Here is a 26,271-nt window from a genome sequence, read left to right as displayed (position 1 = left end):
CTCAAAACCCCCGAAGTCCCCCAAGGGTTTCAGCAAAGCATTTTTAAAGGCGGTGTGAGGGAGGGTGTCCCAGAGTGTGTGATCAGCTCATGCACCATTCTCGATTGAGAATTAGATTGATGATGAGGTAGCAAGACTACGTTGGGCTTCCTTGCTGGCTCAGATGGTAAAGAATCCGCCTGCAATGCAGGAGAGCTCGGTTCGATCCCCGGGTTGAGAAGATCCCTTGGAGAAGGGCATGACAACACACTCCAGTATTCTTGCCTGGAAAATCCCCATGGACAGAGGAGCCTGGTGGGTACAGTCCCTGGGGTTGCAAAGAGTTGAACATGACTGAGTGACTAGGCACAGCACAGGACTGTGTTAGTGAGGACTATGTGCTGATGGTCATCAAGTAGTTAGTTTCTTCCATTTGATGGTGATTTTAGCATCTGAAAAATAACTCAGGAAATATGCTTCAGATACTAATATCTAGGTATTTCAGAGAGGAACTAAAGCAGAGGATATAGGGGAGGGGTCTGTCCCAGAAATGTTCCATAGGGTCCTGCTTGGTTACACAAGGACAGAAGACCATCATTCGTTTCTTCAGCTGCATTCAAAATGCATAATGTAGGGTCTGGTCATTTCTTAATTCTGAAGCAACAGTCTTTGCTCAGACTGGTCTAGCTTTATTTAGTTAGTTATGCAGGACTCCATGCCAAGCCATTGTCACTCCTTGGCACCTCCTTTGCCCCCTTCCTAATTAGTCTGCAACAGAGACTTAACAATCATCCCCATTTTTAGCAGAGTCTCCCCTCCTCCAGTTTATTTTGGGACATAGACTACATACACTCATGTCTTGCAAAACTAATTCTAGAGCCTTGTGAGACGTTTTCATTGCTTCGTTTTATTTATTTTTTTTTTTTAAACTAAAATGTGAAAAAACACTGTCAGTTTGATTTCAGTTGCTGTTAGAGTGTAACTTTCCTCTGGTTAACATTGGGAATCAGCAGGATTTGTTCATCAGAAAGATAGATGTGTGTAACATCTACTGCCCTGGATTTTTAGATGTAAGTTTTGCTAATTACATTGTCATTTATTGAATACTTTTAGTCTAAATTGGTTAAGAGAATTAAGAACCCAGGAAAGAGTTAGGGCTTTGTTTCCATTTTGTTTTAACAGGAAAACAAAGGCGTGGTGGGAATGAAAAGAAATGTTGGGGAATGATATATTTATGATATCCATCCATCTTCATACTTTTCAAAATCAAAAGGCAGATGGATTTCTGCTTGTGCTGCTTAACTGGCATTATCTACTAAAAGAGTTCTCTGATCCAAATATAAGCCAATCCCCAAACTTAAGGTCGTTAAATTGATGAGTCATTGTTAATCTTCTGTAAAGGTTTACCTTTTAGATAAGTTCCAACTTTTACTGCCAATAAATAACTTATTATAAATCACTTCTTTTGCTTGTTTCTAATGTAAGATGCCAGCCAAGACCTAAGTTATTTATCATCAATGCTTTGAAATGATGAACTAACTGTGTGTAAGATGGGCCTCCCTAACCTGCATTACACAGAACACATAAATTATGAACATTAACTTGTTGGCTTAAAACAAAGGGGAAAAAGCAAATTGAAGGTTAGGTCAAGGGGAAAAAAGTAAGAAAATTTTTCTCTAAAAAAGAAGACCTTATTGAATTTAGCATTTCCTTTGTTTTTAATTATTTCTTTATGAGTCTAATCTGACTTCAGATCACTATTTAATACAGTTTTACAAATAGAATTTTATGGTTGTAGTTAAATAATTCAGGAAATTGGGCAAAAAATAGTCAAAAGTCTATTTCTGAGAGGGAGCAACTAAAGCTCATGGAAAAAAAATCAACTTGTCATAGGTCCCAGTAGCAGATGGAACCCAGGTATCATTTCAACACGCAATGCATGGCCGTTTCCTCATGCTTTCTGTCTGTTGTTTCTTTCAGGATATAGATTTTAGCCTTTAAATGAGAGGCTTTAAAAAAAATGTTGCTTTATTAAATAATCCTATAAAATGCTTGCATCATCAATAAACTTGGTGAAGTCTAACCTGTATAAAGTAAGAGGACATGGCTCTTCCTTATGGTTCACCCTGACTTGTCCTGGGATTCCTGCCCCCTACCCTCCTGCCACACACACCTTTTTCTCCCCTCTTTTTTTCATCTGTCAACTTCACGTGCACTTAGCCTTCCCTTTGTGCACTGCCCGCCCTGGAATCAGAACTGAGATGGAAAGGTCCTTTGTTCCCCGCTGGTCATCAAGCTAGAGAGAGATGGTACTAGCTTCCGGGGCTGGAAGACAGCCCCGGGTCAGGCAGGGGAGTTCTCAGGGTGCCTTGCCATAGGCCAACTGCCCAGGGGTGGCAGATGCTCTCTGGGCCCAGTTTAAAAAGTACTTCCTAGTGGTCCAGTGGTTAAGACTCCATGCTTCCAATGCAGGGGGTGACAAGTTCGATCCCTGGTGGGGAAACTAAGATTAAGATTCCCTCGTGCCTCATGATGTGGGGGATGGCTGGGAAAAGAGGGAAGTGCAGGTTGATTTCCTCCAACTGGTGGAGCTATTTTGCCCCCATCTGAGAAAGCCAGTAAGGGTATAGTCGTGACAGATTTGCTGGAGAAGCAAAGGCCCAGGGAAGAACTTGACCTGGCGTGGTTTGGGGAGATAGTCAAAAAAAGGGCCAGAAAATTCCATGGCTTTTCTACTCACCAGATCCCAGAATGACCTCCTTCTGAAAGCCTCTTCGGAACTTCTTTCCCAGCACCCCACTGTCCCCTCCAGTCATGAACTCAGGGAGGGGTCAATGTGAGAAGGGCCGAAGAAGACTTTATTTTGGTCCTATGAGCTTTAGAGGATCCACTGCTGGCTTCCTCTTAGGCACAAAGGGGAGATATATAAACCAACGGAATGCTGTAACAGCTTTCATTGAGAGGTACTATTTCCCTTTACTAACATTATCCAGTAGAAGGTACAAAGTAATTACACAGTATTTTCTTTCTAAAATTGGTATAGAAAGTGGCCTGGTTCCAAAATTTTCCTTTTCAACTAAAATAACTGGTAAATCCATTGTAACCTTTATTTTATAAGTGGTAGTAGTGATTATGCATTCTTAAGATGTAATTTGGCTGGAAATTGCTCCCTTGAAAAAGAGAACCTGAATTTTTAATTTCACTGGGAGTATAAAAAAGAGAAATAATCATTTTATCAGTTGTTTGCTAATGGAACTTAAAAATTACTGAATGATTTTTCTACTTTTTCCACTTTTAAATTACAAATCATAGAAGCAGAAGGTTATGAAAGAAAAAGCAAACATTTAATTGCCTGGGTCATGACAAGTTAATTGAAGTCAAGGGAAAAATGGCAAACAACGTTCTAGAACAAGTCTATGTATAGCCCTAGATGAAGCCGTTCAAATAATGTAGCAATTTAGACATAACTTAGAACAAAGGCAGAAGAATCGTGTGAATTTAATTTAAATACGTATGTCTCGTTATTAACTTATTGACCCTACTTGACAAGCCAGAAGACAAAGTGGAGCTCAGACCTGGAGCACAGATAATCCAGTCACTAATTTGCAATTAAGCAGTTCAGACAGGGGCTTGATGATTTTCCACACTAGCTGAATATATAGAATATATATGTGGAAGTCAAATATTTTAATGAATTCAGACCTCTTCACCTGTCAAGCTTTCTGTGGAACAAAAAGGAAACCTCTTTATCAATTCTGCATGAAAAAGATTCACAAGATCACAACATGCCTTTCTTGTTAAAATTTAAGTGTTCCTTTAGCACAAATGCAAACTGAGGCTGTTAATGTTTCCAGGGAGACCCATAAAATTTTCCCTAATAATTTAGCCTCTCTTTAGCAATGTTAACTCTTGCATACCTGAATCCTTCCCATGGATTGTATGAGAAATATCTACCTCTATTTAGAGGAAGAGGATGTACATCTATTTGAAAGTATTTCTCATAATTCGGAAAGGTGTTAGGTGTATCATCTGAAGATATTTTAGTATAGTCAACTCAGTTTACAGAATCTTTGTAGTTTGTGTATATACATTGATTCTTTGCAGAATAGGAAAACTGAACAAGATTTAAATAGGGGTAAATGCAGATAAACTTTAAGGATTTAAGAGGTATGTTTAAGTAACATACTGCCATTTATACTCCCAAGTCTGTATGCATGACTAATGACCAGCAAAAATGATTAAACGATCAAGTGTTTATTTAGAGATAGTTCACCTTTGTGATACACCTACATGTTCAAGTCCCTGCCTTTAGTAGATAGAGAGTAAAAGATTGCCTTTCCAGAGGTTTGTTTCTGGTGGTTGAGGATGCTCCATGCAGGGGTAGAGTCAAGGATACTGCCTACATAATGGTTCTCCCACAAGCCATCTATTTGGGAAGATATAAAAATACGCTCCAGAGTTCTGTGATTCCTCGGTTTTGCCTGGCCCTCCCTTCTCTGCTGTTCTCTGGGTTCCCCCCTAGCCACCTCTTCTGGAAGGTCAGGAGAGAGGAGGGTGGTAGGGCATCAGCACCCCTCACCCCACCTTCCAGCCTTGTGAGCTTTTATGGGAATAGACAGTTCACGGCCCCCAACTCCGTAGAATTTTATAAAGTATAAAAAGTTGCCACATCTCTTTGCCTCTGGATAAGAAAATGCGGGACAACTAACAATTGTGAAAGAAAGAGTTGTCTGCCAAGCTAGTTAGGTAAATGCCTGGGAGGACAGATAGGCCAGATCTGCCTTCTTAGCAAAGATTACACACATTTTGATTGATATCCAGGGGCTGAGAAATCAAGGTCAAAAATGGGAGGAGTAAAGAAGAGTAACCAGATATGCTTATAAAATGCACGTGCACACTGCGAAAAGCTTTAAAAACAGACACGTGGACTTGAATGCCAGCCCCCGTATTTACTTCCCACCCTCATTCTCCGTTTTCTAGCCACGTACAAGTGGACCATGGGAAAGCCAGCGATTGTCTAGTAGCCCCCTAACTGCTACGGAGCTCACCATCTTCCTGTCCTTTCTGCTCCCTCTCAGGAGTAAAGCCTGTCATTTTCCTAATAGCTGTTTTCTTTTACTCTTCCAGAAGAGCTGCATTTACATGTTATGAGGGGCAGAAGTTCAGTCCACACTGCTAGTTATCCTTCCCCTGTGGCCTGGTGGAGAGACCTCCCCCGCCCTCCCATTTTGTGGGCATCCACTGCTGGTCACCAAGCTCTTCAGCAAAAGAGCCTCCACTCCCTTCCTTCAAGCCTGAGAAATGCTACAGTGATGTTTTCCAGACCACAGTGAAATGACTAACTGGTGGTCTGTCATCTGTCTTCCTTTCTTTCCTTAGGAATCCGATCATGGGACACAAACCTGATTGAATGCAATCTGGATCAAGAACTGAAACTTTTTGTATCTCGACACTCAGCAAGGTTCTCTCCTGAAGTTCCAGGTGAGGCTTTCAGTTCTGTAGTAGTCAACCTAGAATTTGAAAGAAACAGGCGCTTGGCTGGAAAGCTTTGCCTGGAGCATGGAAAAGACTTCCTTTTATTGCTAAAGGATTCTCTTGTGTTTGTTATTATCAACTAGGTGAGCAAGAAGCCACCTTTTAAGAAAGTCAGCTAACTCTTAAGTTGTCATTGTGTGGGTTTCTATTTCGTGGTGTCTTAGAAGATTTTAAGTTCCAGGGTAAATTTAAAAATGTCATACTTATCTCACTGTACTCTGAGCTTAAGAGATTGTAGTCTATTTAAATGTGAATTTTACTCACATGAAGTTATGAAGACAAATTGGATGCTCCCAGAATTCCATAAGCACCCTCCCTCTCAAGAAAATGAAATATGTGCGTTTCTGTATTTTCTATCTCAGTGAAATATGTATCATTTCATCATTGCATTATCTCCCACTTAGTGTGGGTAAAAGAGTCTGGAATTCCAAACTACTGTTAAGATAGCCTTTCTTTCAGAGATGAAAATGAATACTACTGGATAATGAAAGGTAAGGACACAAAAATTCGTCATTTATGAAGATGCTGCTGCTAACCAGCTACTTCACTGAGGAGGTAGTCAGACTCACCCACCTTGTCTTCCTCTTGTGAGGTTGATCCATGCTTCTCCCACTTGGTCACATTTAAGGATTATGAACAGTTACTGGTCTGTAAAGACTCAACCTGGGGTGTGTCTCTCGAAAGTTCTGCCATTGATCTATCACAGTTGCCATTTGGCATTTTATTTTTTGAATATCACCTAAATATTATGTAAAATAGAGACTACTCTTTTCTGTCTTTATGATTTTGCTGTATGATTGCAAATTTTATTGGCATTGATAAAAAATCAGCAATGAAGTTCAGCCCTTTGGACTGATTACATCATATTCCATTGGGCTTCTCTGATAGCTCAGCTGGTAAAAGATCCGCCTGCAATGCAGGAGACCCCTGTTTTATTCCTGGGTGTGGAAGATCCCCTTGAGAAGGGATAGGCTACCCACTCCAGTATTCTTGGTTTTCCCTGGTGGCTCAGATGATAAAGAATCCGCCTACAGTGTGGGAGACCTGGTTTCAGTCCCTGGGTTGGGAAGATCCCCTGGAGGAGGGCATGGCAACCCACTCTAGTAATCTTGCCTGGAGAATTGCCGTGGCAGAGGAGCCTGGTGGGCTGCAGTCCACTGGGGTCGCAAAGACTCGGACATGACTGAGTTATCATATTCCACTAGCTTTGTACCTCCCGAGATTTGAAGCCGTGTAGGGAATGTCAGCCTCTTGACGCATCACACTTGACTGCAGCAGCATGCCCATGAGACTGGAATCATTCTTCTCTTTGAGTTTGATCTTAGAATAAAATCCCATACTTTGCAGTTATCAAATGAATCATAGCTTTCAAGCATGGAGTTGAGTAAATGTGTTAAGAAAAACTTAACAAGAGCTGGTTCATTAAAAGTTAAAATTGCTGCAAAGCCATATGAAAACCAGCTCTTAAGTAACTTTGCATTGAGAAAAAAAGGGACTGGTCCAGAGCCTGTCAGACAGCATGTGATTTGCTGAAATTAAGGTACAGTATGTGGTTATTTATCTCGTTGTTATGTTGTATTTTTATGTCTTACACATTTCCATGACTTTTAAAATCATCTTATGAAAAGAAAAATAAGGAAAGTACCCTTTTCCAATAAGTATGTTTCAAAATGTAAAATTCAAGCTTTTATCCTCTCTCTTTAGATTGTTCTGTCTTTCTTACTATGACTTTTATTTTTTTTGGTAAATGAATCCTATGGTGCCCATTGTATTCATTCATACTTGGATTGACTTTATAGAATGACAGTGTATTGCAAAATGAAAGGCTGCAAGAATTGCTAAAGAATGAACCATTTTGAACCAGAGACCTGGCATTACTCTTGTGGCCTAGGAAGTTCTGGTCCCCCAAACCACTGCTTTAGCCTATGTACCCCATTATCCCTCTTTTTCCTGCTGAAACCTCCTGCTATGTGTCCAGAGATTGGCCCCTGGACACACAGCACCTTCTCATTCTTGCCAACTCCAAGAAGATGGTATGAGCTTCGCTCCCCAGCCTAAGAGTGCACGGTGCAGGGCTGGGCCTCTCCCCTGAGGGACAAGCATCTAGAATGCAGCCCATGAGGGTGAGGCCCTGTGAACCTTCCCCTTCAGAGTGGGGTGAAGGTTTCTAACTAAGACTACCACAGATGATAAAACCACACTTCGGGTTCAGTTCAGGTAAGTGAGTGTGTTTTAGAGAGAAGAGATGTTATCTTGGAGGAGGATGCAAAATTGGGGTGAGCAGAGATCAATAGGGTGATCGCTGGATGGACCCAAGGAAGCCTTTAGCTTTTCCGGAACTGATTGAAGGGTTTTATGGGAAATTTCGAGATCTGTTTTTAAATGGATCCACATCTCGTGTCTCTTCCCCACTCCTGGCACTTGTAGAAGCTGAACCATGTACCTCAAGCCCATAAATGGAGTCAGCTGAACCTCTGCATTTAGAGTTTCAGGAATCTTAGTTAACTGAGTTTAGACATGGAACAAGAGGAAGGTCAAATCTTTTAAAAAATAAAGCTCTTCTTTGGGACTTCCTTGTGGTCCAGTGATTAAGAGACCACATTTCCACTCCAGGGGGTATAGGTTCAATCCCTGATCGGGGAACTAAGATTCCTCATGCTGCGTGGCCAGAAAAATAGAGGGAAAAAAAAGTTGTTTCTTCAGCCAGTTTTAAAAAAGAAAACCTAGATAGCACCTACAGTGTGCCAGGCACTGTGGGATGGGGAACGGTGAGCACACAGTGATGAACAAAAAAAACAAACAAACCTGTCACTGCTGTGCTTACTCTTATCTTCTTGTGAGAAGAGCAGGCGTTTAACAGTCACATACGGACTAGCATAAAATTGCACTCTGCATCATGTCCAGTTAAGTTTCCTTTTGTGTAGGCTAGCAGAGCTATTCTATTCATTGTCCTCTCTGACACAATGTAGTGGCAATGGGAACCTGCAAAGACTTGATTCAGGACCCCCGAGGATACCAAAGTCAGCGAAGGCTCACGTCTCTTACATGAAATGGCTTCATATTTGTGTGTAACCTATGCACAGCCTCATATTCTTTAAGTCATCTCTAGGTCACTTATAATACCATGTGTCATACCTAAAAGCTACGCAAATAGTTGCCAGCCGGTGGCAAATACCAGGATTGCTTTTTGGAACTTTCTAGAATTAAGTGTGTATTTTCAATCCTCAGTTGGTTGAATCTGTAGAGAAGGGTCCTGTGGATACGAAGGCCTAGCTGTAGATGGGGAGCTAGGATTGCTCTTCTGTCCGTTTTACACTCATGGTATTAATACCTCTGTTGCTATTTTTAAGAATTGGAGATCCCTCATGAAAGGCTGGTGATAGCCTCCAGGGCAGGTCATAGATTGTGCGGCAGCACAACCAGATTTGTGCTCGAGTACTTGTTCAACCCGTGTAATAGTTTTTAAATACGGTTTTGAGATTCAGTTGGCCTGTTTCTTGAAGGTTGCAGGTCTTGTGGAATGGTTGAGTCATCTTGAACAAATATCCTTTGAGCAGGACGCTGGAATGTGTTACTTTCTCCACAGAAGGTGAGGGTCATCTACTGAATGATGAGGTCATGAGTCCTCCGGTTCCCCAGAATGTGAGCCCTGGGGTCGCCAAGTGCTGTCTGCCTCTGGCATACTCTGTTTCTTGGAATGGCCAGTCATCTCGGGCCGTCTTACTCTCTCAGAGCTGTTGCAGCATCGACTTCCTAAAAATCCTTCAACAGATGTCTGTGTGGCAGGGGCTGGTCCCTGCTGATTAGCCCTGGTATACCACCACTCCTGGCCACATCTAAGGTGGACTCAAGTGAGACCAGTTCTCATGAGAGAAAAGGTTAGGTGTTGTCTGATGAACACGCCCCAGTGTTCTCACTCAAGCCAAAGTTCAACAATTGAGTCTTTTCACAATAGAGCAACAGTCTTATATTTCCTTATGTGTCCAAATTCAAATACTGTCATAAAATTTTTTAAAATTTTTCTATGTATTTTTTTGTACCTTAATCATGCTGAATAAGAATCATTTTGATAAATCTTATCATGAGAATTGAGCTAGGTTTACCATGCTGAATGGCATTTATTTCACTCTCCATTCCTATTTGCTTCTCTCCCTAACTTAACTTTAGATCTGACTGCCCCTAACAGCAGAGAGGGGACGTGGAAAGTGTCCTGTGATTGCCTGTGTTAGACATCATTTCAAAACAACAAACAAATACAAATGATTCCTAGGACAAGGGATACCAGAATGAAAATTAATTTCAGTCTTTTTTTTCCCCCATCATTTTGCTACGTCTGTCTGCTATAATAATTAAACATTTTTGTTAACCCAGATTCTCGCCAGCAACATAATGCAGAGCCTAGATCCTAGCTCTAAACGTTACTTGCTGTAGGATCTCTGACAAGTTACCTAACCATCCTGTGCCTCAGTCTGTTTGTGAAACAGTGATGATCACTTCTACCTCAGTTTTTATGAAGGTGGAATGAATTAATTTGTGTCAAGATCTTGAAACAGTGCTTATCACACAGTAAAACAATACATGTAAACTAGTATTAAAATTGTCTCCCTTGGTGAAAATCTATCAGACTTATATATTTGCTGATTATTATTATCTAGGGGAAGTGGTAGCTTTATATATTGGCTGGATTCCTTTTTGTAATAATTAAAAATTTATTTTAAGGTGTTTCGTAGAGAAACAATTGCCTTCAGCATTGTCAGAAGGCACATGGCTGGTTGCTGGTTATGTGTAGGGGGCAGCAACCTTGCATGGCTGAGTTTAGGAAAGTCCTTTGGGTGTGAGGGAGAAGGCAAGGGCACCCCACTCCAGTACTCTTGCCTGGAAAATCCCGTGGATGGAGGAGCCTGGTGGGCTGAGGTCGAGCAAAATGGAGGAGATGCATTAAGGTGCTGACATAGCAGGACCTCAGGGCACGGTTGAAGACTATTTGCAAGATGGTCCTGTCCCTGCCTATGCTGATGTGAGCAAAGGTGCCAGCTGGCTTTCCTGCTGTGATAATACCTCCATGGGTAACATCTTCTGATCCTTCCTATTCCTTGTTTCTCTCTTCTCTTCTCTCCAAACAAGTGACTATAGATTTTGCCAGTTTCAAGAAGCAGATTTCTTGTAGTTTATTTTCTTAGTCAACTGAACAAATAGTGGGACTTTGGCATGCTTACATTTTGTCGCTAGTCTCACAACTCCTAGATCACATTCACAAAAAGCTTTATGTGGCGTGATTGACCTTGTGATGTGGGTATGGGTGGTTCTGTTTAAGAATCCATGCCTTTTCTCCAAAGGTAAATAAACCACAGATTTGTGCTGAGTGACTGCTAAAAATATCTGGCCTCAAGATTGCTTTTTGATGGAGAATTGAAATCAAGCCCTTTGAATTTAACTCATGCGAATCCCCTCCTCCCTTTGACATTAATGAGGCAAGGATTTACATTTGCCGGTAGACTGATAAGAAAATACTAAAATGCTCTTAGAAAAGGTCTAAGAATGTTTGCAGTCATCTTCTTTCTCTGTCTAGACTTGTATGTTTAGTCTGTCATTGTACAGAATTATAGCCTAATTGTATGTGCCTAGAATACATCAGCCCTCTATGACAGCCAGTAATGAATGTGTTTTCAGCTCTGCTCCTAACCTTTGAAAGATAAAGCACACAACTATACTTTCACTTGCATTTGAGAGGCTGACTTAACCCTCAGGGACCCTGTGGTTTCTGAGGGAAAGCAGATGCTTTATTCTCCTGTTTTCCCCTAGCACACACACAGGTTCAGGCACTTGCCCACAGGCCTATCGGGCTCATCTTTTCTCATTGCATCGTCATTCGAGATTAGAGGAAGAATCCTGGTCTTAGAAGAAACATGGCAAATAAAGAGCCTTATTTTTGTGGAAGTAACCAGACCTCTGTTTAACATCCCTTGAGGTCATTGCCGCCTGCCTGGGAAGGGGACTCCCATTTTAATGCAAATTGCTCGCCTTTCTCTGCTCACCCCCTGCCCTCAGCCTTCCCAGGAGCCTTCCCCTCCTGCTCTATGCTCCCGCCCCAGTGCTCCCATTCACACGCTACAGCAAACCTTGCCTGCTTGCCCCCGCTCGCATTCCTTTGGAACAGTGAGAGGTCCAGACTTTCCGAGGAGAAGATCCAGAATTTGGTAGTGTATGCAATACTAGGCGCTAATTCCTGTGAGGTTTACAGTTGGCTCAACTTTGAGATTTAGCGATCATTTATATTCACAGATCCTTACAGTGCACGTGATCGTTTTTCTCTTTCTGGTGCAGGTGTGGTCAGAGGAATAAAATGATGTTTCATTGCCCTGTGCAGGCACCTTCATTCCCCAGGCTTGTTAATGAAGGCTCATTCAGACCATCCTAGAAATACCCATTCATCTCACTTTTTTTTTTAAGTCAAAAGGATGCTTTACTCTGTTGGCTGTAATGGTTCTCAAGCGGTTCCTCATGAGCGATGTGGAGCCACTCAGCACAGGCAAACACAGGCAGGAGGGGAACAAAATTGGCTGCCTGGGCCCAGTAGCCATTTGGGGGATCGTCAATAACCCTGCCGTTAAATCCGACTAAGTGCATCCGAGAACAGCTGCTCCCGGAGCCCACCGAGGACGGCATCTTAGCGCTGAATGTCAGTGCTTTTGTCTTCATTTCCAGAGACCAGAGAGCCCCGGTTTTTTGCTAGATTTGTTGTGGTGGTGGATGGCTGTTTGCTTGTGTTTTAAAGCTGGCCACCACAGCCAGCGGCTCAAGCCCCTGTACGTTTCTACTGCTGGCTTTTGTGTGTTCTCTGTAGGGTATTTTGTTCAGCATCTATGAAAACAGGCTAGAAAGAATGGTGGAAGATGAGGAACAAAGCATAAGCTTTTTAAGCTTTTTTTAAGAAGAACATCTTTTTTTTTAAGAAGTCAAGTCATATTTTTGAGTGTTTATTAAGAAGCCAGGAATTGTAAAGGGATCCATGGAAGAACTAGGTATCCCCACTGGTCATAATTTAGTTAGGAAAATAAGTCATTAACACCTTAAAAAGAACACAGGCAGTGCTTCCTTCCTTTAAGACCTGTGTGTGTGAGAGAGACACACACATGGAGGGGTGTGAGGGCAGATTTAGTCCAGTTCCTAAAGAAGAGAGAGGGTGAGAAATGGAGATCATAGCAGGCATTGCGTTTTGATTGTTCAACCACAGATTTAGTCACAGTGACAAAGGTTACCCAGGTACCAGCACCCCCACCCCGACCGCAATCCGAGCCTAATTAAATGTTACCCGGGCAACAGCAAGCATCCAAACATCGTGCCCCAGGGCTGACGCCTTTGGTTTTCTCAGCTGCGGTCTATGGGTGATTTCTATTGCATGTAAAGTCAGATTTCTTTGGTCCTCGAGAAATGTGAGCAAGTGAGAAGTGTCCCTGGGGAAGAGCCCTTAAAAATGGACCCCGGGGATGGGAGAGATGAACACAAACACGAGACGAAAATAATGTTTTAATAAGCTGTTTCAACCAGTGTCAAAGACTCGCCTCCAGTCAGGACTGGTAAGGGGACTGCTGACCGAAAATGCAACCCTACCTATGATTTAAAAATAAAGTTATCTAATTAATAATGAACACTAAAGCCCAGGGAAGGTGGCATTTTGTGGGAGGTTACAGCAGCTTCCCCAGTTACAGCATCCGTCATTTTAAAGACGCCAACTGAATTGCCTCTGAAAAAAAATTGCTTTGTGCAGCCTGAGGGGTTGAGATAAAATATGAACGTCCTGAGGGCTGCCTGCATTTGGAAAGCCCTCTAAACCTGCCCTTTGCTGGCCCTTTCTTTCTTAATCAAACTGATTCTCATTGGAGTCTGAGTAAGTGAGGCACAGTGGAGCATTCTGGATCAAATTCTTAGATTCCCTGTTTGCGTCTCCCATGAATAGTCTGGAGAAGGGACAGCTGCTCCCCTCGGGGCACTGCGTCTTGGTTCGCCCCTAGGATGCTCCTCCATATGGTGCTTTTTGGTTGCTGAAGTGTCAGTCAATGGAAATGTCACATTTGGAGAAGTAATAGATAGCAATAAAACTGAAGATGAGATGTTCAATACATTCTGCATCTCAGGCTGGTGACACTCTCTTGGTACAGAGCTCCTCAGCCTTTGAGCAGTTGTTTTCTGCTTTCTAAATTCTTATCTGGAGGTTGAGACCTGTGTAAAAGACCAGCAAAATAGGCATGAAAGCTGACTGATGGAACTCCTCCCTTTTAATGTTTTGTGCATGGATGAGAGGAGGAGAGAGATGGAGAGAAGGATACCTTACCTTCTCATAGGGCTTCCCGGGTGGTACTAGTGATAAAGAATCCACTTGCCAATGCAGGAGACGCAAGAGAGGCAGGTTCAATCCCTGGGTGGGGAAGATCCCCTGGAGGAGGGCATGGCAACGCACTCTGGTGTTCTTACCTGGAGAATCCCGTGGACAGAGGAGCCTGGCGGGCTACAGTCTATAGGGTCTCAAAGAGTTGGACAGGACTGAGGCAACTTAGCATACCGTAAAGTTGCATCCTGAAGCATGCACGCATACCTTTATATTCTAATTGATTGGAAAGGAGATAATCTTTTCACATTATATGGTATGTCTTTTGAGAAGATGCCCTAGTATCAGCCAATCTGTCATTAAATATTTACGTGGTATTTCCTGCAGCAAGACACAGTTCCAGTTCCTAGTTCTGCAGGCCATAAGAAGTGTAAGTAAAACTGTCCCTGGGACTTGTTTACAACAGAGCATGAAAATAAGATAAACAGAATAAGCTAGGGTATAATAATATGCAAATGAGACTTTGGCAAGTGAGACCCCTTCTGTAAATTTTTTTTGTTCAAGCTATTTTAAAAAATATACATGCATAAAAATATGCACTAAAATCGTATTACCTATACAAATTGAGGCATAAGTACAGCAGATCTAATGCAATGGATTCCCTCTGTGATCAAGGAATTTTGGATTCATACTGAATTAATTGTACCCTATTTGGGAGCTACATTTTAAGGCCTTTAATTTAATTATGAAACGATTGAAAGTTTTAGGATTCTTCTCCATCTCCCCAAAAAGATCCTATGAGAACAAAACTGCTGAACAGAATGTAAAGGCTTGATTTCAAGATTGTCTTCATCTTTGAGAGCTGGAAAAATTATCCATTGGCAGACTCAAGCCACTTGGGAGAGATTGTGAAAGTGAAAGGTTTTATGGAAATAAATCTGAAGTAATTGGTTCACTGCCCCAGGCCAGAATGGACACTTCTGAGCAGGGAGAGAGCAGGGAGGGGATGTCTGTTGTGAGCTGCTTCCCAGGACCAACCCTTGACCCTCCACCTCCGAGTTCTCTAAGCAGTTCCGGGCCACACCTGAAGTTACCGCTGCCTGTGTAGCCCCCTGAAAAGCTGCTCTGCAGCCTTCCCCTTTCTCACAAAGCTAAGGGGCCAGACTAGACTGGGGCTTTCCAGGTGGCTCAGTGGTAAAGAATCTGCGTGCCAGGCAGGAGGCACTGGTTCAATGCCTGGGCTGGAAGATCCTCTGGAGAAGGGAATGGCGGCCCCCTCCAGTATTCTTGCCTGGAGAATTCCATCAACAGAGCAGCCTGGTGGGCTACAGTCCATGGGTCACAAGAGCGTCTGACACGACTTGGCGATGAAACAGCAACAAAGACTAGATTAGGGAATCTGAAGCTTTGTTCTGTCTGCTGTTAGTTCTGTAAAACTTTACTAGAGAGCCAGCAGGAAAGAATTTCAAGGTGAAATAAGCCTGAGAATTTATAGTGGATCTTATTTTTTGAGGAGCTTAAAGTATGTTCAATTTTGTATAACCGTAAATGTCCTTCACTTCTGCTACTACTCTCTCCCAGGGGTCTTAATTTCTGTAGAACACAATTTGGGAAAGGAGGGACTAAGTGATCTCTGAGTCCCTTCCAGATGTCGTATTCTGTGATTCATGAACTTTTACTAAATTGTCTCTACTCTGAAATGTAGAAGGGAACTTGTTCTATTTGCTGTTAAGCTTAAAATGGTTTTTAATCCAGGTTTTAAAATGTCAGTGAAAGAATTTAGTTTAGAAAATCTGCCTGTCGCATCTGCTAGGATTATTCATTTTTAGGTGAAGATGCACAGCCTTATGACACTTCAGCTAATGTCCCAGTTTGTGAATTCTTGGCCCTTGGTTTTTCCCATCTGTCTGTACCTTGCCAGACAGACCCAACAAGACGGAACTTAATTGTGTTTGTACAGTGCCAAACACCTGCATGGAAAGTATTTCAAAAGTCAAATTCTTGAGTGTGTTGTCTACGTAATGCCAAATGGGAAATAGCTGCATTTTTTTTCCATTAAAATTAGAATTTCCACATTGATGTTTGGCGCTGCGTTGAGCTTCAGATTATTTTCTTATTCACACATCTTTGGGAGGAGGCCGAAGACTGAATCTCCTGAGTTCTGGGGATCATCTCTAGGTTGTGTGTGTTAAAAGCGCCAGGGACCTTGTTTGTTCTGGATAATTGAGGATGGCCTGCATTTTAATATGCATGATCAGCTATGCATATCTTGTCCTGTGAACCATCAATTAGCACAACACAGTTTCACAAGTCAGTGCATGCAGATACGGACACCCCTGGGAAGCAATGCTCAAATCATTACTGACAGTGTACGGCTTGCATATAGGTAATCATGATCAGAAAGCCATGGTTATCCAGAAGGAGAAGTGATTGTTATGGTAATGTGTCATGTGGTTGACTCTTGGTACCTAATACCTTTGAGGTAACAATTCCAGTTTTAACCTCTCTCTAATTTGATCATGTTTGCAAAAAATGTTTAATTCAGTCCCTATGACCTATGTGTAATTATTATTTTTACAACAAACTTTATAGAGTGTTCTAAACCCAAATGAAATAGGCTTTGTACCAAAAACATTATTGATAATATCTCTATTGATGAGAAGAATGGTGGTGTGGTTAATTAAATATTCTAGGTAAGAGAGACTTGCCAATAATTCCTTATATTCCAATAATAAGAAAAGATTATACTTTTTTTGTTGCAAATTTTAGAAGCTAATTATACAGTCCTTTCTTTAATATATATCCTGAAATGTATCTAGAATTGACTTAGAATTCCTAAACCAAATTTGTTTCCTTAGCTCAGGATATTTTTAAACTATTTATTAAAAACATGCACTGAGAAATCTGTTGTTCCCTTTTCCTTCCGATTATGGTGATATTTTCAAAGGGAGTTTTTAATAACTGTTGTACTTTTGGGGCATATATTAGTATTTTACTGAAGCAAAGGCCAAGAGAGTTGCGCTTATACCAGAGAACGCACTTTGCTTCCTACTTGGAAACCAAACTCCAAACACTCCAGGTGAGCTTTCCTTAGATGATTTGGGAGGAAAACACTAGCGGTCACTGCACGGTCTATATAGGGGTGTGCTGATTAGAAGTAAGTTCTTGTCACTGAAACATTAGTGAGCAAACCATTTACGTTGAGTTGTCCAAGTGGACACCTCAATACTAATATGATTGTCTTTCTATATAAAACAGCGATTTCCCTGGAAATTATACTGATTCTTGAAAAGAGTCGTTGATTCTAAATATTGAAGTGGAACTCTGAACTGCTGTAAAGAAAGAAGGGGAGGTGGAGAAAGAGAGGATGGCAAACTTTCAGTTCAGTTCAGTTCAGTCGCTCAGTCGTGTCCGACTCTTTGTGACCCCATGAATCGCAGCACGCCAGGCCTCCCTGTCCATCACCAACTCCCGGAGTTCACTCAGATTCACGTCCATCGAGTCAGTGATGCCATCCAGCCATCTCATCCTCGGTCGTCCCCTTCTCCTCCTGCCCCCAATCCCTCCCAGCATCAGCGTCTTATCCAATGAGTCAACTCTTCGCATGAGGTGGCCAAAGTACTGGAGTTTCAGCTTTAGCATCATTCCTTCCAAAGAAATCCCAGGGCTAATCTCCTTCAGAATGGACTGGTTGGATCTCCTTGCAGTCCAAGGGACTCTCAAGAATCTTCTCCAATACCACAGTTCAAAAGCATCAGTTCTTCACAAACTTTAGGTAGCTTTAAGAAAACTGTGATTTTGGAAAATATGCATTAGCCCACTGCATTTACATTGTCCTGTTACATATACAACCACTCCACTCCTAAGTCCTAACTATTTTTCCTTTCTGCTTCCTGTGTCTCATGATTCGAAAACATGATTTTTTAAATAGAGAACTGTCTTCTCCATTATACCATTTTCCTCCTAATGAGCTAATAAACACAAAAACCCAACCAAGTAAAGGAAATGAGAAGTGAGGTTATTTTTAAAGGCTTAATGCCTGTGCTTTAAGGTTATCCAAAATAGCGTTAGATCCCTGGAATAGACAGGTTGCACAGCTAAGGTTGTGTAACATTTATACGCACGCAGGTAATTAATTACATGTGTGCGGCTTCCCAGGTGGTATTAGTGGTAAAGAACCCGCCTGCCAATGCAGAAGACAGAAGAGATGTGGGTTCAATCCCTGGGTTGGGAAGATTCCCTAGAGAGGGGCATGGCAGTTCACTCCGGTATTTTTGACTGGAGAAGCCCATGGACCGAGGAGCGTGGTGTGCTGTAGTCCATGGGGTCACAAAGAGTTGGACACGACTAAGGTGACTAAGCATGCACACAGGAATGATTTTGCTTTTGTATTTGAAAAACATCTTTTCCACTTAAAGACACATGCCAACAGCCAAATAAATGCCTTGTAGTGAAAAAGTGACAATTTCATGGGGGTTCACCTCCTTTACTTCTGTTGTTTTATCAACTTCTATTGTTTTATCATCTGTATCACTCAAGCCTTTTTCCCCAATCTAATATCATCTATTTCCCCAGGTTCCCTTTTCTTTTTCTTCCCCTTTTTCCTAATATGCCCCTCCCCACTCTCCAATCACAGTCGTCTTTTCTGCCAGTAATGCTGGTATGAGTTATTTTAAAACATCTAACAAGATCGTTGTCTTGAAAAAAAGCATTGTGTATTTGTTATACATACTATTATAACATGTCTTTTTAAAAATTACTTTATATGTAGAACAGAGACTATTTGGAGTCTTTGGAATAACATTCCAGCAGATAAATATAAATGAAATAATACGGCAGATTAACTCACTCTGGGGTCATCTAGAAATATGACTCTGTCATCAGATGGAAATTTCTGTTGTTGGAATCCTTTAGCCAGCAAATGGATTTTCTATGCTTAGTAAGCAGACTCATCAAAAATATGAAACCAGTTGTTAAAAAAACAAAACAAACAAAAAACCCAAGCTTCAACTTACAACTTAAGAAGAATGAAAAGAAAACCAACCAAGCCAAAACCTACTTTGACTGAAAAAAATGAGACCAAAGACCTTGAACCAAGTAATTGTAGGGCTAGATTTTTAATCTTTCAGAATTCTAACTTGTCAGAGATGGCTTTTTCCCAATTTCAACTGACTGATAAGAGAAAAGGAATGCAATTATGTCATAACCTCAGAACTAAGGCCTTACGCTAATATCCCTTAGTAAAGAACCATGAAACAGTGCTTGGCACATCATACTGGCTTAGTGTGACAGTGATGAAGAGGTGTCATGGGTTTGAGAACCAATAATTAGCTCTTAGGTTTGAAGAATAAGCTGTATAAGAAGTCTGAAAATTTGTAGTGATTGCAATTTATTATAGATTTCCTTTAAATATTGAGGTATGGCAAAACATTTATTTATGAGCTGTTGATTGCTTTCAGAAACTTGGTAGCCTAGAAGCTCTGGTTAACAGCGTCTTGAGGAGCAATGGACGGAATCCTTGGAGGATGGAAGCGGGGGACAGAAAATGTGTTCCAATCCCAGTTTTACTGCTAAGTAGATTGTGCTATTGTGGACAAGTTCTTTAGCATTTATGAACTTCAGTTTCGTTATCTCTAAGATTACTTTTATGCTCAGTACTTGTAATATAATACCAACCCATAGTGAAAAAGAGTGATTTACGTATTTTAAAAAATGGTGTGCCTGCAAAGTTGATATGCATAGCTAATGTGTAAATCCAAGATGTGTTGTTAGTGTAAAGTCCTTTGGAATTCTTAGGATACAATAACTTGGCTTGGCTGAGCAGTGCAAGAAAACATATTGTTGTTGTTTAGCCATTAAGTTGTGTCCTACTCTTTTGTAACTCCATGGACTATAGCCTGCCAGGCTCCTCTGGTCCATGGAATTTTCCAGGCAAGAATACTAGAGTGAGTTGCCATTTCCTTCTCCAGGGGATCTTCCTGACCCTGGGATGGAACTCACATCTCCTGCATTGACAGGCGGGTTCTTTGCCGCCGAGCCACCTGGGAAACCCTCAGTCTATTCATTTCACAAGCAGATGCTGCTTGTCTGATGGGGCTGGTTCTGTGTCAGATACTAAGGTTAACAATAGTAAGCAAAATAAATAAATCCACACCTCTACAGGGTCTCCCATGGAGCTCTCAGTCAAGGTAGGGAAGCAGATATTAATCAGTCATATAAATATGTATCACAATCTGTGCTAAGTACCAGGGAAGAGAAGATGGTGCTATATAAGGACCTAAAGGAGGAAATTGACCTATAACGGGAAAGTGAGAGAATTATAGAGCTAAGATTTGTGATGAATGCTCTTTAGTTTATATTAAACATTAGACACTGTATTTATCTTTCCGTTTGAATGCAACATTAGCAATTCAGCCTAGTTTTACAGGTTCTAGAGTATACAGATATTTTTTAACTTCCGCAGAGGTCAGTGTGAGGTTACCATAACACATTTGTTAAGAATAGGAACAATTAAATAGACATGATTTTAAAATGTTTCTATGAGGGTATTAGCATCCTTGTAAGGATTCCACTACTTTGAGTTAAGAATGAAAATAAGGAAACTATCTGAATATTCACTGACCTCTTAAAAGCATGGGCTTAATGACAGGTTTGCTGGGTTGCAAAATCCCTATGAGAGGAAACTGAAGCAACTAAAATTTCTGAATCAGAATTTGAAGATTTGTGTTACAAAATATTACGGTTCCTGAGTCCCTCAGGAACATCCTTCATATACATGGTGCTTAGAGGTTCACTCATTACCTTCTTCCCAGCATCTTCCCTGTGCTTCCTGGAGGGATGCTCACCTGGTAATTGCAGGGCTGTGTTAGGCCAGGCATCTCTTACTGATGTTTTCTTCTCTTGTCTTTTTTTTTTTTTTTTAGATCAATTATAAGTAACTTTCTTGAATCACATATCTGATCATTTGTCCTTTAACTTCTGGTTTCAATGTCCACTTCTTTTGCGTGGCAATTACTATCCCTTGGCCCTACTTGATGAAGTATCTAAAATCTCAACTTTTATGTATAAAAATAATTTTTTTTTAACCTGGAGGATATGACCATAACAAATCATCCATGTATTACTTGAAACCACTGTCCCTTATTGGGAAAAATAAAACCTGACTTTTTCATTAAGTCTAGTATAGAACAGGTTTTCTTTTTTATGTAGGATTTTATGTGAAGATATTAAAAATTCAGTTGCATGCAGATTAACTCTCTTAGTCATGTGTTTACTCCCAAATCTTGGCTAGTCTTCTGACGCTATCTGAAATTAAAATATGTTTTAAAGAAATGTTGAAAAGATGTTATGGGGAGGGAGGTGGGAGGGGGGTTCATGTTTGGGAATGCATGTAAGAATTAAAGATTTTAAAATTTAAAAAATAAAAAACTAAAATAAAGAAAAAAAAAATAAAGAAATGTTGAGACAGAAATATTTTTCATTATTTTTTTTTCCTGACATGCTCTCGAACCCTTTCAGACTGCAGACTTTGGTCTTTATTCAGGTGCAAAGTTCTCTTTTGTATATCCTGATCATTGTCTCTGTTCCTGTTCTGATTTCAGCCTTAAGAATATATAGAATTCTTACAACATTAATAGTATAACTTCTCCTTATCCTCTGTCTCATAATTTTCTCTTTGATCTTTTCCCACATGTTCTAGAACACCTCACATTTGCCTTGTACGTCACAGTCAGTGTTCCTGCAGGATTTGTTCTTCCCTCTACTGCTGATTTAATTTCTGCCGTTGCATTTTATCTTTCCCAGAATTCTTTTGTTAATTCCACTGGCTTCTTTTTCAGTCTCTACCTATAATTCAGCCCACTCTTATTTTTATTGTTCTCAGTTATCTCACAGAGATGATGTCTGCCATCTTTTGTGCTGAGTGTCATTTTCTAAAATTTTATTTGGTTCCCTATGGAAATTCATCTTTAGAGATGTTTTCCACCAAGCCTCAAGACACTGCTCCTTTTTCCTTGTGCTGTAGTCTTCTCAAAGGTCCCATTTTTTTCTGTTTATTTTCTTCTTCTTATAATACAAAGAAAGGTCTGTCGAGGCACAGCATTTGCTAACAGAGGGTTGCAGAGACTCCTTAGTGATCCCCACTGCCCACTTGGGTGCTGGCAGTTTCACCCTTCCATGACTGGACCCTGGAAGTCGGGTTCAAGTGCATATTCCCACTCTGTGTTTGTGGCCCAGCGTGTGACATGGGATGCAGGCCTAGGAAGTGATGATGTGTCTTTGCTGTCAGAGCTTCTGCCTCTGATTGAGAATTAGATGGGACCTGTGGTTCTGCTTTGTACAGATAAGATGTGAGATCCACCGTGCACAGCGTGGGCTCCTGTGAGTTCTTCCTCTCTTTGCTTCTATTTGTGAGTGCTTTTCCTTAGAAGCATTTCAGCTCAAATTGTAAGGCAGGTTGGCGATAATTTTCTTCCCCTAGTCTCTGGAGTTCTGCAGGTGAGAGCTGAAGGAGGTGTGGGGAGTGGGGGGAACGAAGGTATCGATTACCGTGCAGTAAGAGACTGAGACTCCTTTTACTGGTCTTTGCCTCCTAGACTTAGGGGCAGATATTGAAAGAGTGAGTCCAGTAAAATGGTGAAGAGCAGAAACTCAGGAGCTGGAGTGCCCAAGTTCAAATACAAGCTCTACCTCATGCTTTAGTTCTTTGTGCCACAGTTTCCTCATCTGTAAACCTACCTTCAGAGGATTTATGTTCTTCGTCTTTAAAGACGATTTATGAAAATTTGGTGGTATTAGGGCATGTAAAGCATTGAAAGGGTGGATGGAGCATACTAAGTGCTCTACAAGTGTTAGCTATTGTTGACAATATTAATAGTGCTGCTCAGTAGCTCAGTCATGTCCAGCTCTTTGCAACCCCATCTACTGTAGCCTGCCAGGCTCCTCTGTCCATGGGATTTCTTAGACAAGAATACTGGAGTGGGCTGCCATTTCCTTCTCCAGGGGATCTTCCCGACCCAGGAATCGAACCTACGTCTCTTGGGTTTCCTGCGTTGGCAGGTGGATTCTTTCGGTACTGTTCAAGAGTGTGCGAAAATGTGCATTTCGTTCCCTTTGGTGTGGTTCCCCCTCCTCCCACTGAACCCCTCTATCCCCCAGCCTTTCGGCACATGGCCATCTCTTTAAATCCCCATGGTCAATTTTCTGATTTTATATATTTTCATGAATGTTTCCAAAATTCATAAATCTGCATAAGGATATATCAGGCATTTTCGCTACCACATTAACCCACCAGCCTTCCTAACTCCAACTTAAAGTAATAGTTAAGTGATACAATCTTCATTTGTGAAAACCTATAATGCATACAGGATGTGGTACCATTTTGTTACCTTGGATACTTCAAAATCATATTTTTAAGACTGAGTTGTACCTGTCATTTGTACAAAACATACCCTCTGGTAAACTTGCTTTGTGCTTGCTGTGTGTTGTGTATGAGGTGGGGGGTGGGGCAGGTCTCCTTTCTTCCACCCTCACCGCCAGGCAGGCGTGGTGAGTTGACTGGGTCCCTCCTAGGAAGATTTTCTTTTTTTTTTTTTTTTTTAAATTTTTAAGCACTTTTATCTGAAAATTACTTAAAAAAAATACTAGTGTAACATATTTGGTAAAGTGAAATACTGGTTTAGAGTACAAAATATATATATGTTATTTAGAATGAGAATGATATGCTGTTTATCATGAAACCAATCCTTTCATGCTTCCACAAATCCTAATAAACTTTTTCTATGGCCTGGGGGGAAATAAAATTTTTGTTAAAGATTAATGCTTTTAATCTGCTGTTTAAGGAAATGAATTAAAAATGTTAGCAGGAAACGCTGATTCATTTTTATGTAATGTTCAAATGGCCTGTAACATTTGCTACTCTATAAAATCTGCAGTATTATTCAAGCATGATTTGTTTGGGTTTATGAACAGAGAAGCCTGGCAGGCTACAATCCATGGTGTCACAGAGTCGGACACGACTGTGCAGCTAGACAACATGGTTTCTTTATAATATTATCAGTTCTCTATACTTGAAGTTCCCTAGAGCTAAATATTTTTATCCTTCTTTAATCAGGGCTCTATACATTTCAAAAATTTGTATAAATCTCTCTCTTTAGTTTGTAGACAATCCCTTCCTGCAATTTCTAGTTTCTGCCAAAATCTTGGATTTTTTTTTTTTTTGTCACTGTGTGAAAACCTTGTGAATTACAGCTTTCTTTTTTTACCTTTAGACTCTGCATGTCTGTGAGTGAGAGTTTTATGTCTGTACTTGTTGTCTTTTGTGACACTCCAGTATGACTCGACTGAGCCAGAAAAATGCAGTTTTCTTTAAATGTTCATGTGGGGACAAAAAGTTTGCATCAGAAAATCAAGCCTGAATCCATGGCCCAGGTAGTGCTTTGATTTCTGCTGCTTTTACTGTTGTCCCAGCAAGACTTCAGGGGCCCCATTGTATTCCCAGAGAGGGCCCAGTGGGAAGGGCTTGCCTGCACCTCAACAGCCGCCTCCCTCACTCTGCATATTAAGCCTGTAATTACAGCAGACAGTACATTTGTCCCCGGCTTCTGTGGGATGATGTCATTGCCTGTCAAACAGGGGATTAGCATGAAGAGAGAAATCCTACTGACATGTTCATTTTCATTAAGAAGAATTTGGTTTTACTTCATTTTGTTAACAGGAACTGTTATTTCATAGGAGAAATTTTTTAAAAGGAGGAAAAAGAAAAAATTGAGACCGTAGAAGCGGACATGGGCTGACTGCATGAATGGGAGTTGTGCTCAGTAGCACTGCTCTATCAATTAGTGAAAGAGTCTGGGACACAAAGCATGCCTGGGAAATCAGCTCCTTTTCTTACCAAAGCAGAATATCATTCTTCTCAAAGCTCACAATGGCCTGGCCCTGGCTGTAGAAAATGTTCCTGGAAAAAAGGAAGCAAAGACTGTGGCTGGAGCTGAAAGGGTGTGCAGGCGGCCGGTCCTACCCACCCCTGAAACGTTCCCCTTTTTCATGATGGCATTGATCGAGGATGTCTTAAAAGTCTCGTTCCTTACATCTTAGGGGAAAGCTTAGTTCCCGGCCCATGTGGAAAAAATAAATAAATCAGTCAGGGAGAGACCTGTTGCGAAGGATGCTTTGGTCCAGAGCTGAGGCCATGGAAGAACATAATTTACATCAGTCATTTCCAGTGCCTCCAGCAAAAATAAGCGTAGGAAGAAAATCATGATCAGACTTGAGAATGGGAGTCCTTTTCTCTCTTGGAGCAGACTGCCGATAATCTGCATCAGGAAAGCTGGGTTCAGGCGCCAGCTCTGGCTCTGACTTAGCTGTGTGACCTTGGGCGGCTGAATGGCTCTGAGCCTCAGTTTGCTCATCTCTACAGTGGGGTTACCTCGCAGTAGTGCCTACGCCTTGTAGAGTTGTGCCTGGTACCTTCTGGCTATTTTTCATCTCCCAGAATGATTTCCTTTCAGAAGATAGTTCTGAGGTGACCTTATTCACCAGTGACTAGAGGAGGCAGCCTCCTCTTTTCCTTTGTCTCACCACTTCTCTCAGGGCCTCAGACCCAGACTTAGATTCTCCTCAGTCGAGAGTCCCTCCCTGGAGCGCGGCCCAGGAGCTGTGAGACTGAGGAGGTCGAGGGTCCCTGGATTAGATAGGCGCTGGAATTTCACTCTTTGAATTTTGCCAAAGCATTGGGAGAATTTTGAAAGTTCCCACAGATTTTTCTTGGGAGTTTTTCAAACCCTTATAGTGTTTCTCAGTTTTCTATATTTGGACATCAGAATTTTCTTAGCATCCATTTTCTTTGGAACAGAGTCCTCCTGTGAAGGAGGCTGAATCCAGTCCAAATCAGGCCTGCTGGCCGAGTGATAGTTTTCCATCTACATTGCCCTGGGGCCTTCCCATTTTCATTTTTATCTTGCTTTGAAAGGCCACTAGTAAGCTAATTAATTCTCTTTTTTCATCTGACTTTTCAGGTTCAATTACCTAGCTGATTGTTGCTTGTTAGAATGATTCGTTAGAAGCAAGATCCTGAACCACACTTGACTTTGAGATGTATGTAGTAGTAGTACAGCTGGGTTGGACCAAAAGTCTTCAAGGTCAGTGTGTTCAACTGTCTTGATGGGAAGGGAATCTATATGTGCCAAGTTCTGGGCAAGTGTTCTAGAAAAATATCAAGTCACCTGTCCTATCGCCCTTGTGTGGAATGAGAGGAAGGGAGAAGACACTGACTTTACCTGCAACGTAAAGTACCAGTTACTGCACTAGACATACCTGGGTACCAGTGCTCTCAATTTCCCCTGAGTTGCTCTCCTGAATTTATGGAACTTTGCCATTGCTACCTCCACCCCCACCTCCAGTACTCCTTGGATTACCTGAAATGCAGGACAGTG

The 26,271-nt window shown here is 41.4% G+C and overlaps 1 protein-coding gene across 3 annotated transcripts in view; it reads left to right on the top strand.

Annotated features, from left to right (window-relative positions):
- MAP1B (microtubule associated protein 1B) overlaps positions 1-26,271 on the top strand; it is a 93,205-nt gene that overhangs the window by 3,581 nt on the left and 63,353 nt on the right. For all 3 annotated transcript variants that reach the window (XM_027980016.3, XM_015101253.4, XM_060400322.1), the window contains exon 2: positions 5,359-5,460. In XM_027980016.3, the coding sequence (XP_027835817.2) occupies positions 5,359-5,460 (102 nt within the window). The remainder of the gene's footprint in view (positions 1-5,358; positions 5,461-26,271) is intronic.

The sequence above is a fragment of the Ovis aries genome, chromosome 16 (genome assembly GCF_016772045.2).
Source record: "Ovis aries strain OAR_USU_Benz2616 breed Rambouillet chromosome 16, ARS-UI_Ramb_v3.0, whole genome shotgun sequence".
Classification (NCBI taxonomy): Eukaryota; Metazoa; Chordata; class Mammalia; order Artiodactyla; family Bovidae; genus Ovis; species Ovis aries.
Note: the sequence above shows the minus strand (reverse complement) of the source record. Positions and strands in the feature narration are given on the sequence as shown.